Source organism: Pseudophryne corroboree, chromosome 1 (genome assembly GCF_028390025.1).
Source record: "Pseudophryne corroboree isolate aPseCor3 chromosome 1, aPseCor3.hap2, whole genome shotgun sequence".
In the NCBI taxonomy this organism is placed as follows: domain Eukaryota; kingdom Metazoa; phylum Chordata; class Amphibia; order Anura; family Myobatrachidae; genus Pseudophryne; species Pseudophryne corroboree.
The window spans coordinates 266750740-266768818 of record NC_086444.1 but is presented as its reverse complement, the minus strand read 5'-3'; the positions used below and the strand labels follow the sequence as shown (position 1 = coordinate 266768818).

General features: G+C 43.2%; 1 protein-coding gene across 1 annotated transcript in view; it reads left to right on the top strand.

The window, feature by feature from the left end:
- FBN2 (fibrillin 2) overlaps nucleotides 1–18079 on the top strand; it is a 384738-nt gene that overhangs the window by 102671 nt on the left and 263988 nt on the right. The window contains exon 6 of the mRNA XM_063964252.1: nucleotides 6617–6814. Coding sequence (XP_063820322.1) covers nucleotides 6617–6814 — 198 coding nt within the window. The remainder of the gene's footprint in view (nucleotides 1–6616; nucleotides 6815–18079) is intronic.

Sequence of the window (18079 nt, the reverse complement as noted above, 5' to 3'; positions counted from 1 at the left end):
AGTGACACGGCCCAATACAGATGGTGACAAATCAGGGGAGGATAGGTAGATTTGAGTATTATCTGCATACAGATGGTACTAAAATCCAAAAGAGTTGATTAGTTTGCCAAGAGATGTGGTATAGATAGAGGAAAGCAGAGGACCTAAGACTGAGCCTTGCGGTACTCCAACTGAGAGAGGTAGCGAAGAAGAGGTGGAATCAGCGAAACGAACACTGAAGGAGCGAATTGTTATGCACACCAGTGCCTGCAGGAAAGTACTGGTGTCAGAACTGTTATGCACTCCAGTGCCTGCAGGAATGTACTGGTGTTTGAACTGTTATGCAAAACAAATGGATTCACAGACAGACTGGGGAATATGACATAACGTACACAGAAGGTGATAGGGTAACAAAATACACACAAAGTGAACAGAGAAGCCCAGAGGCTAAGGAACTGGGTATCTCCCTTGTATTAGAACTGCTCAGATGGGAAAAGCAAGATGTTGTGTTTTAATACGTAGAGAACCCGAAATGCTGTTGCTAAGGGCAACAGCAAAACCCTAAAGGGTTACCAACAGGTGTGGCAGTAAACTCCTTGGTCAGAGATGGAATGATAGACACAAGGAGAGTCTCCACAATCCTAATTCTCACTTGCAGTGCACAGGTTCAGCTTACTGCCACTAAACTGACCCCTGACACCTAGCACAGTGAGAAAGGATTAGACAGGCAAGTCTTAGAATACAGCCGCAAACTTGCTATGTTCACAGAGTAGTAACAGAACCCCAGCAAGCTAAACGACTGACTCCAGTCTTACTGCTAGGTCTGGATTGGCAGAGTGTAATACCAAATCCCCAGGCCTATTTGCAGTAAGCAACAAACAAATACAAAGCTACACAGTACTGGCTAACTTTCATGAACTGACTAACCAACAAAGATTCAGCAGCATCTGCTTACCCTGAGAAGAGGCCTTATAAAGCAGGTGCTGTCCACGCCCCACTCAGACCTCACAGACTGTGAGCACAAAAACCAGCACCGGATCCCCTGCCGTGCACAGAGCCTATAACCACTGCACAGCAAAAGACCCGAACCGGAGTATCAGCTGCGCTCAGGTTACTCCGCTAGCACTTGTCTCCCGGTTGCCATGACGACGTGGCAGCACAGGGCAGGAGACCCTAACACGAATAGATAAGTAGGATGTGAACCAAGAAAGGGTTGTGTCCTGAATACCTAGGGATTGTAGTGTTTGTATGAGAAGAGAGTGGTCAGCAGTGTCAAAAGCAGCAGAGAGATCAAGGAGAATAAGTAGAGCGTAACGTAATTTAGCAGTGACCAAATCATTCACTACCTTAGTCAGTGCTGTCTCTGTGGAGTGTTGGGCACGAAATCCTGACTGAAGTGGGTCCAGTAGGCTGTGTGAGTTAAGAAAGTGTGTGAGGTGAGTGTAGGCAAGTGTCTCAAGTAGCTTGGAGGTGCATGGGAGCTGAGAGATGGGACGGTAGATTGAGAGAAAGTTCGGGTCAGAGTTTTGTTTTTTCAGAATGGGAGTAATCACTGCATGCTTGTGTAGAGAAGGAAAGATAACAGTAGACAGAGAGAGATTACAGATTTTCGTTAAGGTTGGGTAGAGCACAGCAGACAGAGCTTTACTAATTTGTGAGGGTATAGAGTCAAGGGGAGAGGTATTAGAGTAGGCAGATGAAAAGAGTGCAGATACTTCATCATCATTTGTAGGATCAAAGGAAGAGAAGGTGTTAAAGGGTTCAGGCAAGGAATTGAGCAGGTCACTTGCTCTGGAAAAGCATACCATTTCATTTTGGATCTTGTCAATCTTGTCCTTGAAATAGGAAGCAAGATCTTGCGCACTGACAGTGGCCGGTGGGTTGGGTGAGGGAGGGACAAGAAGTGATTTAACTGTATTAAAATGTCACTTGGGGTTAGAGGCTTGAGCAGAGATGAGAGATTGAAAATATGTTTGTTTGGCAGTGTCCAGAGCATTACGATAAGAGTGGTAGGTGCTCTTATATGTGAGAAAGTCACTTGAACTATGAGATTTACGCCACTGGCGTTCTACTTTATGTGAGAGTTTTTGTAAGTGTCTAGTGTATTTAGAGTGCCACGGTTGACATCTAAGTCTACGTGGAGTGTGATGGGTAGCTGGAGCTACTTCTTCAAGTGCTGTTTCTAGAATTTAGTCAAGGTGTTACACAGCAGTCTCAGGAGAGGTGAATGTAGAAATTGGTGAGAGCAGTGGTTGCAGAGAGGTAGATAGTTGTTGAAAATTAATAGCGTTAATATTTCTGTTGGTTAGAGGTGTATTTGTAGACTTTAGGGACATTGAGTTTGAAGTAATGGAGGAGAGCATGCAGGTGATAAGGTTGTGATCTGAGAGAGGGAAAGGAGTGTTATTGAGTTCAGAAACAGAGCATAGTCTGGTGAATACAAGATCAAGGTAGTGGCCCTCCTGATGAGTAGGGGAGTCAGTCCATTGGGAGAGGCCAAGAGAGGAGGTTAGAGAGAGTAGTTTAGAGGCATGGGGAGATTGTGGACTGTCAATAGAGAGATTGAAATCACCCATAATGATGGTGGAGATGTCAGAGGATAGAAAGTGAGGGAGCCAAGCAGAAAAATCTTCCAGAAACTTTATGGGTTGCCCAGGTGGGCAATAGATAGCTGCAACACGCAGAGAGAAAGGGGTGAAAATCCTAATAGAGTGTACTTCAAATTATGTAAATGTGAGTGAGGGAACAGGTGGTAAAACAATGTGTGTGTAAGATTTGGACAGTAATATTCCAACACCGCCTCCTTTAATGTTACCAGGCCTGGGGGTGTGTGTGAAGTGGAGGCCACCATGTGACAGTGCTGCAGGGGAGGCCATGTCTGATTGTGTGAGCCATGTTTCTGTTAGGGCTAGCATATTTAATTTTTTTGCTTTGAAAAGGTCATGAATAGATGTTAATTCATTGCAAACAGAGCGTGCATTCCATAAACATTTTAGTGACTTGGAGGGAGATGGGAGACGTGATGTTGATAAGGTTTGTTGGATTTATATTCCGTTGTGAATCAGCTGAACGTGAGCGTGGTATGTGGATGGGACCTGGATTTGGGGATATGTCACCAGCTAGTAGAAGCAGAAGAAGAGAGAGATAGGTATAGTGGGGGGAGGTGTGTGATAGTTTCTTATGGTGACAGGTTGAGGATGTGACAGTTAGTGTACATAGATAGGTTAAATGCTCATGAGTGTTAATAAGAGGGTAGTGGATTAATGAGGCTGCAATGTGTACAGAGCGATACATAACAGGAATCAGAGCCGGCCATAGGTATAGGCAAACTAGTCAATTGCCTAGGGCATTTGATATGCCTAGGGGCATCAGCAGCTTCTGCTGATTAAAATGATATGTGACATGCATATATTCTGTGTGTAGTATTTCGTATGCAGATACAGCCATAGTCGCACACAGAATATAGGCATGCTGCATTTCATTTTAATCAGCAGAATCTGCTTGTGCATCCTAGCCACATAGCAATGCAAATTAGATGCATTTTCATAAAAAGGTGCCCAACGTTAGCATTGAGGCAAGATTTATGAAGACACATCTGTATCCAAGCACAGTGTTAGTGGCAGTGTGAGTGGGTTGGTTGTGCAGTAGTGTTCGGAATATGTGTAAGGAGCATTATGTGTGTCATGTAAAAATGCATTAATAATGTGCAACATATGTGTAAGGGGCACTATGTGTGTCATTATGTGTATAAGGGCATTAATAATGTGCGGCATATGTGTAACAGGGTACTACTGTATGTGTGTCATTATGTGTATACGGGCACTAATAATGTGCAGCAAATGTGTAGGGGGCACTGTGTGTGTCATTATGTGTATATGGGCATTAATAATAAGCGGCATATATGTAAGGGACATTATGTGTAAAAGGGCATTCATAAAGGTTGTCATAATGTATAAGATGCATTATGTTTATAAGGACATTAATAATGTGTAAGGGGCATTACTGTGTGGAATTATGTATATAAATGCATTACTAATGTGTGGCATTATGTGTATAAGGTGCTCTACTATGTGGCGTTGCGTATAGAAAGGGTCGTCTAATATGAATAAAGAGCAATCCGGTGTGGTGTAATGTGAATAAGGAGCAATTCAGTGTGATGTAATGTGAATGAGGGGCTCTACTGTGAGGAGTAATGTTTATAAGATAAAGTAATACTACTGTGGGATGTAATTGAATTATGGACACTATTGCATGATCAAATGAGAATAATGTTGCAGTACTGTGTGGCGTAATTGGAATTGGGGTTACTATTGTGTGACCATGCCCCTTGCCAGCAAAAACACCCCCCTTTTTGGGCTGTTCGCCAAATGTGCGAACTGTTCCTATTTAAAATATAGGGGGTACAAACACCAAAATAAGGACTGCTATGGGTGAGGGGTGATGGTTCTGGGAAAGAGGTGCAAGGTCAGAGGCGGAACCAGTGGTGGTGCTAGGGGACACCAGCCAAATTCTTGCCTAGGGCATCATATTGGTTAGGGCCAGCTCTGACAGGAATAGTGAAGAACAATGTCATTTTATAGAGGATACCATGAAGTGCTATTGGGAAAAACAGTTTGTGGAACATGGTGTTTTTAAAGAGAAAAGTATAGATAGGTAAGTGCTTATGGAAAATGTTAGCTAAATGGTAGAATTACCTGCTCTCCAATGTTTTTCAATGTTTGTTCAACTGTTGGTTTAACTGTTCTTTTTAAAATTTCCTAACTTTGTAATTTCCAAATTTTGTATATTTCTAAATTCAGACAACTGCCCCATAACTGAATGCTAACATATACTAGGTCTAATTAACAAAGGCTTCATCTAAAGCCAATTGGACTTCTAATCAAAGGGCTTAAATTACCCTGTGTTAAGTAAACACCAGTCCATGTATGCTAATAAACTCCACTCCACTGACCAACATCTATACAAGAGAGAATATCAGCTATAAGCAAGTACTAATATTATACAAATACACATACACTGCTAAATTATACATTGGTGTGAATAAAGATCAAGAGTTATAGTTTGCAGGAATCTTCAAGGAGAAATCACATACATTTAATAAACAGCTGAAGATGTATGAAACAATAGTGAGAATGGCGCCCTAGAGAACTATTATAGGCTCCCTATTCTATTTCAATTAATAGTGTCTTTCAACATGACCATTATAAACATCATAAAATGAACAGTAAGTTCCAAAACATATATTTTATTTAAAAAAAGATAAAACATATGAACTAACAGCAGTGTTCATATATATATATATATATATATATATATAGGTCTTCAATATATCAGCCCTCCAACACAGACAATGGGGGTCTGATTTGACATAGATATATAGATACTTCTTTCGTGATATCCTCCTTCCAATATTGTAGATTGGAGGTCACCTCAGAAGAAGATGTTACTTCAATGCTGATTGGTTGCCATGGGTAACTTCTCCACAGGCTCACTTCTCCACACTTTTCAATGCTTCACAAATAGACCCCATAGCCTGTAATATGGCAGTTAGGAGCTGATTGGCTAGTACTTTATCCCTCTCTATTTTATTAGTTTTATATTAAAGTTTACCATGCTCATTACGCACTTGGTTATTCTTTTACCACAGTATGCTGATTCCCTTCAGTGGTGCATCCAGGAGGGTTTTTTTAAATACCAGAAACCCCCTGATTGACCATATTTTTTTTTTTGCCGACCACAGGACTGCTATCGCAATCTCTACCTCTTGCAATATTAGGCCATGCCCCATTGCATTATGCAGCTATTCATGAATAGACCCCACAGTGTTTGAAAAATGGCAGTTAGGATCTGGTTGGTTGGAAGTTTATCCCGCTCCACTTTATCACTCTCCAGAGCTTAGTACATCTGCCCTATTATTATGTGATCATTTAATCAAACACATATTGTCTTTGGTTTGTATGCAATGATGAAAGCCTGTCCATAATGTTGTTTTCATTCAGTGAACACTGATAGTTGAAAGAGCCATAATATCAAGTACCAGATCACAAATCAAAATTATTTTCCTTTGTTAGCAAAAATAGATCACTTCAGCTGATTAATAACGCCAGCATCTTGTACCTGTGTTTAGGCTCTCTGTCCATATTTTTAGGGAATTGCTGTTGCAATAACATTGACCTAAGAAACTTGATTGCTTTCATATTGATTAGGTGTACTAAGCCTAGAAAAGTGCTAAAGTGGACGGAGATAAAGTAGCAGCCATACAGCTCCTAATTGCCATCTTACAGGCTGTGTTTGAAAAATAACAGGAGCTGATATTTTATCATTCTCCACTTTATCACTTTTCTAAGCTTAGTGCATCTGGCACTGTGTATCATATTTTCCTGGGACTCCATCTTGGTTCATCCATCAAAATTTGCAAATATTTGCTCATCCTTCAATCTACACCATAAACACAGATGTAACTGTGAAAAGTGCATGACACCACGTTTGTATATTATCCAGTGTTTCATTTACAGTACCTTGCCATATTTTCACAGTGAATACCAGTAATAACTATATTGCTTCTATGCATCTTCTTTTAATAGTATAAAAAATAAAAATATAGTATGATTTTAAGATTATTTTTCTCTGTTTTCAGACTATAGAACAGGACCCTGCTTCACTCAAATCAGCAATCAGATGTGTCAGGGTCAGGTGACTGGTATTGTCTGCACAAAAACTCTCTGCTGTGCAACCATTGGACGTGCCTGGGGACACCCTTGTGAGATGTGCCCACCTCAACCACAACCCTGCCGCCGTGGCTTCATCCCCAATATACGCAGTGGGGCTTGCCAAGGTAAGCTACTCTATGTAAATGTGTAATTGTAGAAAAAATACTTCCTGTACAGAGAATAAATCAATATATTTGATTGTACATGCAATGGTCATATTACTGTTCTACATTCTATGTTAAGTGCTCCCATGAAGTATTGCTCCATATCAAGTCATAAAATGTTAAATGTCCTATTTTTTTGTACTTACAGTTTTCATATACAAATGGAAAAAGGTGATGCAGGTGCACTATGCAAATATTTCTACATAAAATTGAAATATACAGTACAATTAAATATCATATAAGAGGTTGTTAGCATAAATGTGGCCAATATATGGGCCTGCCAACCAACTTCAAGGTCACCTCTTTGTCGGGCAAGTCCCTAACATTCTAGAGGTTCATTGTGTAAGGTATATGGGAAGGTCACCAATGGCGCTCTGAAAGCAGCTGCTGTTTTGTTTTTTGGCGATTTACACCCTAAACCTATTAGAATACGTGAAGAAGAAAGAGTAGACAGAAAACTGAAGCTTTAGTGTCCAGATCTTCACAAACCCATGTGTAACCATGAATAGTGAAAATTGGGCATGATCCAACATATACTGTATATATAGAAAAAAAGTCCAAACATACTGTATACACGAGGGCAAGTCAACAATTATCCACACTCTGGCTGTAGAATTTATTTTAATCAACTTTCAGAAAAGACAAATAATAATTTTTGACTTACCCTTGTATATCAAATGAAAGGAGAATCAACACTTCCCTCTCTGGACGGTTTGTTATGGATATCTGATCATATATGGTTTTACAAGTTTAATATGCATAAAATCAGGAAAAAAATATATAATCATATTAGAACTTTAATCACTTTTGTAAAAAGGAGGCAATGCCAGAGAGATGTGATACTGAAGTATGTAGGTGTATATGTAGTGTCAAGGCTCCGGAACCATGGACTCAGCTCAATCAGTGTCACACTGCAGCATTGCTGTAACCACTTCTACCAAGTGTTTAGAGGTCCAGCTATTGAGTAGCAAGCACTTCCTCAGGGCAGTATGACAGTGGAGACAATGGACCAGGTATAAATAGTATGGAGGGATAGTGTATCCGGGTCAAAGGTGAAAGATTCTGATAAAATGTTCCTAATGTATAAAAACTACATAGCATATACATATAATATCAAAAACATTCCAGATACCTACTCTATAGACTGCGGAAGGAATATTTAATGAAGAGATCATATACACAATATTGAACAAACAGGAAGTATCCTGGTCTAATAAATAAGAAAACGTATGTATATATATATATATATATATATATATATAAAACTTTTGATGCTGTTTGCTCGGCACTCACTCTTGTAGAATGGTAGGTGCTGCGGTGCCCTCCTGGAGGCGACGACCTCTGGATATGGATTGGTAAAGAAGGCGGCACTCAGGCAGACATAAAATGCAGTAAAATTGTGGTCAGTTTAATCCGACATGTTTCGGGGTAATCACCCCGTCCTCAGGGTCATCATAGCCCAAACTGAACCAGACACCATACATATATACCCACAACAATTACCATCAAGACTCTAATCCTACTCACCTGCTCCCCCACGCCGCTCTGAACCGCCGGACGCTCAGCAGCGTTTCCGCGTTGCTCCCCGGTGACATCATAGAGTCGCGCCTACATCTGGTTACTATGGGAACCGCCGGGCACGCTCTCTGTGCACTGTGGATGCGAGCACAGGCTTCACACTGCCGGCCCGTGACGACATCAGGCTGCGCTGGTGCAGGAAGGTGTCTAAGCAAAAAGTCAAAACAAACATTGTGAAATAGAAACATTAACACATACAGTGCTACAAAAAAACAATATTGACCCACCCCCACCTGACCATGGTTAAATAGCATGCTATAAACAGTACTAAATGAACTAGTATGTATTAGTAAAGTGACATCAACATGAGCTCCTAGCAACAATACTGGTCATATCTATGAGTAATTTACATGAAACAATGTAGCCCCAGGTTTTCATTAAGGCCCCGTGGTGATAACGTTCCCAGCTTAAAAATCCACCTGGATTCCCTCTGTAAAAGGACTCTATCACGATCACCCCCTCTGAGACTTCTGGGGACATGATCAATCAATATAGCCCTTATGCTGGGTACCCCATGTTTAAACAACAAACAGTGTCGTGCAAAAGGTTGGTCACTACTGCCCTTTTCGAACGCTTTTTTTATGGCACTTCTATGTAGTGCCATGCGTTCCTGGAACTGACAAACTGTTTTGCCCACATAGGCTAGACCACATGGGCAAATTAGTAAGTACACTACATGGGTAGATGTTCAGGTTAAGCGATGACGGATAGGCAATTTCTTGCCCGTATGGGGGTGGCTAAAGGTGCTACCAGTCATTAGAGTGTTACACGTGGCGCACCCCAAACATCTAAAACACCCCAGTTTAGTTCTTAGGAAATGAGTTTCCTGTGTACCTGTCATGTTGGAGACATCCAATTTAACAATGTGATCCCCTATATTACGTCCCCTGGTATGGCTGGGTAAGAGTGACGTATTGGCTAAAGATGATAATGACCCCTCAGTCTGGATGATGGTCCATAATGCTTTTGCCCGACGTACCCTCCTGGTACTGGCTACATTATATCTATTAACCCAGGGAAGTTTAGGGCCACTGTTAGAATGACTACGGCTTGAGGGGTTAAGAGTCTCAGCTCTTGAAATACTAAGGGCCTTGGCCCTGGCCTGTTGTAATGTGCCTAATGGATAACCCCGTTCAGCAAATTTCGCCTGCATGGCATCCAATGCTACCTCAGTTTCCTGGGGGTCCGACGTTATGCGCCTTACACGCATGAACTGGGAAAAGGGTAGGCCCCTACGCAATGGGGCCGGGTGAAAGCTGGAATGATCAAGCAACATATTCCTGTCAGTATTCTTAACATACAGGGAAGTGGACATTTGTCCATCCTTGACAATAATCAAAACATCCAGATAATTGATGGAAAGACTATCCACTGTATATGTAAACTGCACAGGATGTTGGGTGGCATTATGGTCCTCCCACAGGGCAATCAGATCTTCTCGAGTCCCTTTCCAAAGGACTAGTAAGTCATCTATATACCTTCTATAATAAAGTACCAGTGAAATGATGACAGGATCGAGATAAAACATGTGCTTCTCTAACTGATGCATAAAAGCGTTGGCGTACGACGGGGCCACTGCGGACCCCATCGCACACCCCGCTAATTGGAGCATGAAGCGACCATTAAAGACAAAATAATTGCGAGTAAGCACCTTTTCCAATAATCTCAAATAGAACGAAATCTCAGGCCCTTGGTAGGAGTCATTACCCTCAAGCAGGCATCTTACTGCTTCGATGCCTGCTGCGTGAGGAATACAAGTGTACAAGCTTGTAACATCGGAGCTGCACAGCAGCGTACCCTCAGGTATATTACCCAGATGTTGAAGCTGTTGTAGCAAGGATGTAGTATCCTTAAGGTAGGAAGGGAGGGATTAAATACAAGGATTTAGGTAAGCATCAAGGTACACCGACACTGGATGATAGAGCGACCCTCTAGCAGACACAATGGGCCTGCCAGGAGGGTCCACCAGTGTCTTGTGGACCTTGGGCACTGTATAGAATAATGGGGCCCTAGGGTGTTCAATAGTAAGTGCTCGGACCACTTCACTAGAAATGGTACCGGCTAAATTGGCCTCTTGTAATATTGAATCAAGCTCAATTTTGTATTCTTTAGTGGGGTCCCTAGTGAGTTTTTTATAAACCTTAATGTCATTTAACTGCCGTTCACATTCTCTAACATAGTCAGTTAAATTTAACACAACAATGGCCCCTCCCTTATCAGCCTTACGTATAATAATGTCGGTACGAGCCGACAATGCTTTTAAGGTGGCTGATTCAACTTTAGATAAATTAGAATATACACCGTCCGACATAGGGGTAAACTGTTCTGTCTCCAGCATCCGTAGAAATGTCCGTATAGAAGGATTGAGGCTTGGGGGATCAAATTGGGACCGGGGGGCTATACGCCGCAGCTGTGCAGGAACTTCTGAGATCGAACAATCAGCTTTGTGGGTGTTGAAATGTTCCTGCCGCCTCAGTGATCGTCCCAAGCGGTGTACTTCAACTTTCCACTCCAGAGGGTCTGCCGGAACTGTGGGGACAAAGGAAAGGCCCCTCGCTAACAATCGGTATTCTTGATCCGTGAGAGGGACTGAAGACAAATTAAACACCAACTCTTTCAAACTCTGGGTGGTTTTGGTGCGGGCAATTCTTTGATTTTGCCGCGACCTCCGCGTCCTCTCCCTCTTCTTGCATGGGGGGTGCGGTTGGAACGAGTCCGCACGCCCGATGGGCCTTGGCCTAAAGGGAAGTTACCATAAGATTGTGATAGGGACCCAGATGCTCCTTCTGAGTCACTTGCTGAGGTATTAACCCCTGACTGTTGTTCACGCCTCCTCCGAGGAATAGACCGCCAATTAGACTGTTGGTGGTCCCTGGGCGTCCTTGTACCACCTAACCAGGGGTACACCTCACGTTGTTGATAGTCTCTTTGGACTGTGGCCAGTTTCTCTTTCTTAAACCGCACCAGTTCCTGGCGATATTGCTCAATTTGAGTAGTGAGCTTAGTTGCCCATTCATTCTGAGTGTCCTGCTGTAACGTGGGCTTGTGTATTGCCTCAAACTGCTGAATTTGCTCCCGGACTAGGTTGAGCTCCCATGTCGACTCCTCCACCACCAACAACAGTAGGTCCATGGAGCATTTGTTGAGAATTGCTACCCAACATCGACAGAAGGTGGTATTAAAGCGGCCTATAGTTGGTGAATTGTGAATCCTGAATCCCCTAGGGATTAGATTAGTCCGATAATAGTCGGATAGGGAGATGCCGTGGTAGAGAAAATCTACCTCTCTTTATTTCATTCTCAACCACTTTCTATAAAGTTCCTCATTAGTGTTTGTTATGGGGTCATCATCCAACCGTTGTCCCACAAGTATAGCATTGGCTTCAAGGTCAGAGAAGCTGAGGCGTTCACTGGCATCCCGCTGAATCAAATCCAAAGGCCTCACTGGCATTAGACACTTCCATAGTAAAAGATCACTGGAACCTCATGCAATAATAGCACGGTTATCCGACTGTCAGTCTAATACAGGGGTGGGACATGCTCAAAACACCATACACACAAGGCTGACAGAAAGTGAGACTGCAGCCCAGAACCTGAGTCCTGTGTGGTTTGTAAAAGAATAGCTGGTGCCTTAGCGTGGAGAGACTAGGCTTGTACAGTGGCACTGTTGGAGAGCCACCGACTATTAGTCTGTCCAAAATAACTTTTGATGCTGTATGCTCGGCACTCACTCTTGTAGAAGGGTAGGTGCTGCGGTGCCCTCCTGGAGGCGAAGACCTCTGGATATGGATTGGTAAAGAAGGCGGCACTCAGGCAGACATAAAATGCAGTAAAATTGTGGTCAGTTTAATCCGACATGTTTCGGGGTAATCGCCCCGTCCTCAGGGTCATCATAGCCTAAACTGAACCAGACACCATACATATATACCCACAACAATTACCATCAAGACTCTAATCCTACTCACCTGCTCCCCCACGCCGCTCTGAACCGCCGGACGCTCAGCAGCGTTTCCGCGTTGCTCCCCGGTGACGTCATAGAGTCGCGCCTACATCCGGTTACTATGGGAACCGCCGGGCACGCTCTCTGTGCACTGTGGATGCGAGCACAGGCTTCACGCTGCCGGCCCGTGACGACATCAGGCTGCGTTGGTTCAGGAAGGTGTCTAAGCAAAAAGTCAAAACAAACATTGTGAAATAGAAACATTAACACATACAGTGCTACAAAAAACCAATATTGACCCACCCCCACCTGACCATGGTTAAATAGCATGCTATAAACAGTACTGAATGAACTAGTATGTAATGGTAAAGTGACATCAACATGAGCTCCTAGCAACAATACTGGTCATATCTATGAGTAATTTACATGAAATCAGCTCAATCAGTGTCACACTGCAGCATTGCTGTAACCACTTCTACCAAGTGTTTAGAGGTCCAGCTATTGAGTAGCAAGCACTTCCTCAGGGCAGTATGACAGTGGAGACAATGGACCAGGTATAAATAGTATGGAGGGATAATGTATCCGGGTCAAAGGTGAAAGATTCTGATAAAATGTTCCTAATGTATAAAAACTACATAGCATATACATATAATATCAAAAACATTCCAGATACCTACTCTATAGACTGCGGAAGGAATATTTAATGAAGAGATCATATACACAATATTGAACAAACAGGAAGTATCCTGGTCTAATAAAATAAGAAAACGTATGTATATATATATATATATATATATATATATGCATATACAAATAGCCTGATTTATCAGAAATGGATCATGCTAGCCTAATTTTTTTGTTCTCCCCCTTGGGTGATCTAAGCAGCAATGTGGCAATGCGATGTCCATCATCACGGTATGACAGAACAGTGCCATGAATTGTGTTATCATGCCCCCTATTCCGCCCATTTCGCAAGGGAAATGACTGGGATGTGGCACTGCACTAGAGAGAGAGCAAAGCTGAGGAAAAGGAACATGTACAGTGACTTCTTCAGCATGATGTACTAAGGGGAGATGTATTATTTATTTATTACCAGTTATTTATATAGCGCTCATATTCTGCAGCACTTTACAGAGAGAATATTTGGCCATTTGCATCCTGCCCCAGTCGAGTTTGCCATCTTTATTCCTTACGACATGTACACGCACACACTTACACATTAGGGTTAATTTTGTTAGGATCCAATTAACCTACCAGTTAATTTTTGGATTGTGGGAACCGAATTACCCGGAGGAGACCCACGCAAGCACGTATAGAATATACAAACTCCACACAGTTAGAGCCATTGTGGGAATTTAACCAATGACCTCAGTGCTGTGAGGCAGTAATGCCTTATGGTCAACAGGTACAAAAGTCCTGCAGGTTCAAATGGACAACATGAGTATGCTTGACACATACATTGTCAACAAAAACTTTTAAGTGTTTTTTAAATTTTTCCACCCTTTTCATACTTTACCATCCACGTGGACTACAAGTGGGAATAGTAACCTGTGCCAATGGAGCATAGCGGAGTGAGCATGGCAAGTAGAGATGTGCGGTGGGCACTTTTCGTGTTTTGTGTTTTGGTTTTGGTTCTAAGTCCACTTTCGTGTTTTGGTTTTGACTTGGTTTTGCCAAAACCACCCTTTCGTGTTTTGGATCTGGATGATTTTTGAAAAAAACATAAAAACAGTTAAATCACAGAATTTGGGGGTAAATTTGCTCCTACGGTATTATTAACCTCAATAACAATCATTTCCACTCATTTCCAGTCTATTCTGAACACATCACATGTTTTTAGGCCTAAAAGTTGCACCGAGGTGGCTGTATGACTAAGCGAAGCGACACAATTGTGCGGCACAAACACCTGGTCCATCTAGGAGAGGCACTGCAGTTGCAGACAAGATGGCACTATTCGAAAACTTGTCCCCAAACAGCACATGATGCAAAGAATAAAAATAGATGCAATGAGGTAGCTGGATGACTAAGCTAAGCAACACAAGTGTGCGATATAAACACCTGGCCCATCTAGGAGTGGCACTGCAGTTACAGACAGGATGGCAGTTTTAAAAAATAGGCCCCAAACAGCACATAATGCAAAGAAAAAAAAGAGGTGCACTGAGGTCGCTGGATGACTGAGCTAAGCGACAAAAGTGGGAAGCACAAACACCTGGCTCATCTAGGAGTCGCACTGCAGTGGCAGACAGGATGGCAGATTTAAAAAATAGGCACCAAACAGCACAAGATGCAAAGAAGAAAAAGAGGTGCAATGAGGTAGCTGGATGGCCAAGCTAAGCGACACAAGTGTGTGGCACAAACACCTGGCTCATCTAGGAGTGGCACTGCAGTGTCAGACAGGATGGCACTTAAAAAAACTAGTCCCCAAACAGCACATGATGCAAAGAAGAAAGAGAGGTGCAAGATGGAATTGTCCTTAGGCCCCCCCACCCACCCTTATGTTGTATAAACAGGACATGCACACTTTAACAAACCAATCATTTCAGGGTCTGCCACACGACTGTGGCTGAAATGACTGGTTTGTTTGGGCCCCCACCAAAAAAGAAGCAATCAATCTCTCCTTGCAGAAACTGGCTCTACAGAGGCAAGATGTCGACCTCATCCTCATCCTCCGATTCCTCACCCCTTTCACTGTGTACATCCTACTCCTCCTCACAGAGTATTAATTCATCCCCACTGGAATCCACCATCACAGGTTCCTGTGTACTTTACGGAGGCAATTGCTGGCAAAGGTCTTCCCGGAGGAATTTATAATTAATTTTGATTATCATCTTCTCCACATTTAGATTTAGTGGAAGTAACCTCCTACGCCGATCGCTAACAAGGTTACCGGGTGCACTAAACACACTTTCGGAGTACACACTGGGGGGGGGCAAATTAGGTAAAATAAAGCCAGTTTGTGCAAGGGCCTACAAATTTCCTCTTTTTCCTGCCAGTATACATACGGACTGTCTGACATGCCTACTTGGATGCTGTCACTCATATAATCCTCCACCATTCTTTCAATGGTGACAGAATCATATGCAGTGACAGTAGACATGTCAGTAATCGTTGGCAGTTCCTTCAGTCTGGACCAGATGTCAGCTTTCGCTCCTGACTGCCCTGCATCACCGCCAGCGGGTGGGCAAGGAAATCTTATCCTTTCCCTTGCAGCCCCTGTGGTGGGAGAAATTGAAGGACGAGCTGTTGACGGGTCACGTTCCGCTTGAGTTGACAATTTACTAACCAGCAGGTCTTTGCACCTCTGCACACTTGTGTCTGCTGGAATGAGAGATACAACGTAGGCTTTAAACCTAGAATCGAGCACGGTGGCCAAAATGTAGTGCTCTGATTTCAACAGATTGACCACCCTTGAATCCTGGCAAAGTGAATGAAGGGCTCCATCCACAAGTCCCACATACTCCTCATTCAATTTCTCCAGCTACTTCTTCAAAAGCCTGATGAGGGGAATGACCTGACTCAAGCTGGCAGTGTCTGAACTGACTTCACATGTTGCAAATTCGAAGGGTTGGAGAACCTTGCACAAGACGGAAATCATTCTCCCCTGTGCTTGAGTCAGGTGCATTACCCCTCCTTTGCCTACATCGTAGGTGGATGTATAGGCTTGAATGGCCTTTTGCTGCTCCTCCATCCTCTGAAGCATATAGAGTGTTGAATTCCACCTCGTTACCACCTCTTGCTTTAGTTGATGGCGGGGCAGGTTCAGGAGTGTTTGCTGGCGCTCCAGTCTTCGGCACGCGGTGGCAGAATGCCGAAAGTGGCCTGCAATTTTTCGGGCCACCGAAAGCATCTCCTGCACACCCCTGTCATTTTTCAAAAAATTCTGCACCACCAAATTAATTGTATGTGTAAAACATGGGACATGCTGGAATTTGCTCAGATGTAATGCACGCACAATATTGGTGGCGTTGTCCGATATCACAAATCCCCAGGAGAGTCCAATTGGGGTAAGCCATTCTGCGATGATGTTCCTCAGTTTTTGTAAGAGGTTGTCACCTGTGTGCTTCTTAAGGAAAACGGTGATACATAGCGTAGCCTGCCTAGGAACGAGTTGGCGTTTTTCAAGATGCTGCTACTGGTGCCGCTGCTGCTGTTGCTGCGGGAGGCCATACATCTACCCAGTGGGCTGTTACAGTCATATAGTCCTTAGTGTGCCCTGTTCCACATGTCCGTGGTTAAGTGGACACTGGATACAACCGCATTTTGTAGGACACTGGTGACTCATTTTCTGACGTCTGTGTACATTCTCAGTATCGCCTGCCTAGAGAAATGGAACCTAGATGGGATTTGATACCGGGGACACAGTACCTCAAACAATTCTCTAAGTCCCACTGAACTAATGGCGGATACCGGATGCACGTCTAACACCAACATAGCTTTCAAGGCCTCAGTTATCCGTTTTGCAACAGGATGACTGCTGTCATATTTCATCTTCCTCGCAAAGGACTGTTGGACAGTCAATTGCTTACTGGAAGTAGTACAAGTGGTCTTCCGACTTCCCCTCTGGGATGACGATCCACTCCCAGCAGCAACAACAGCAGCAACAGCAGGCGTACCACTCAAGGATCCTATGGAGGAATCCCGGTTAGGAGAGGACTCCTCAGTCTTGACAGTGACATGGCCTGCAGGCAGAGGTGTAGCTAGGTGCCATGGTGCCAGGAGCAAGGGTATGTTTTGACGCCCCACTCCCCTGTACTGAATTGGGGGCCTGGCTAACATGTGGTGACATATTACATTTGAAAAGAAAAAAAATATTTTAAAATACTAAATTGGTGACAGGGCCAGTTCTAGACTTTGTGGAGCTCAGGGCGAAAGTTTATTTTTGGTTTCCCCCATGTTTAAAGTATGGACAGTGCGCATCAAAAGCATGCAACTAAAATATAGGGGCATGGCTTCATGGGGAGGGGCGTGGCCACAGAATAGTACCAATTCACATTACACCACACAGTATTGTCCATTATTCACATTACACCACCCTTATACATGTAACGCCACACAGTTGAGCTACTTATACATGTTATGCCATACAGTAAAGCTGCTTATACATGTTATGTTACAGTAGAGCTGCTTATATAGATTATACCACAGTAGAGCTGTTTATACACGTTACACCAGAGTAGAGCCCCTTATACACATTACACCACAGTAGAGCCACTTATACACATTATGCCACAGTAGAACCCCTTATATATGTTACGCCACACACTAGAGCTGCTTATACATGTTACGCCACAGTAGAGCTACTTATACACATACAGTAGAGCTTCTTATACACGTTACACCACAGTAAAGCCGCTTATACACATTACCCCACAGTAGAGCCGCTTATAAACATTATGCCACAGTAGAGCTCCTTATACATGTTATGCCATGGTAGAGCCCCTTATACACGTTACACCACGGTATAGCCGCAATGAAAGTAGCTGTATTTAACTATTTACTTGTTTAATTCAAATAAATTAAAAACACTATATATGCCCTGACTGACCTGACAACCCCCACCCCCCCCACACACAAACATACAGACCTGAACCCTCCCCAAACTCTCAATGAAAATAATGCCCTAAAACTGCCCCCCCAACTCAATATTCCCCCAATGCCTCAATGAAAATAGTTCACTAGAACTGCCATCCCAGACCTGATAATTCCACT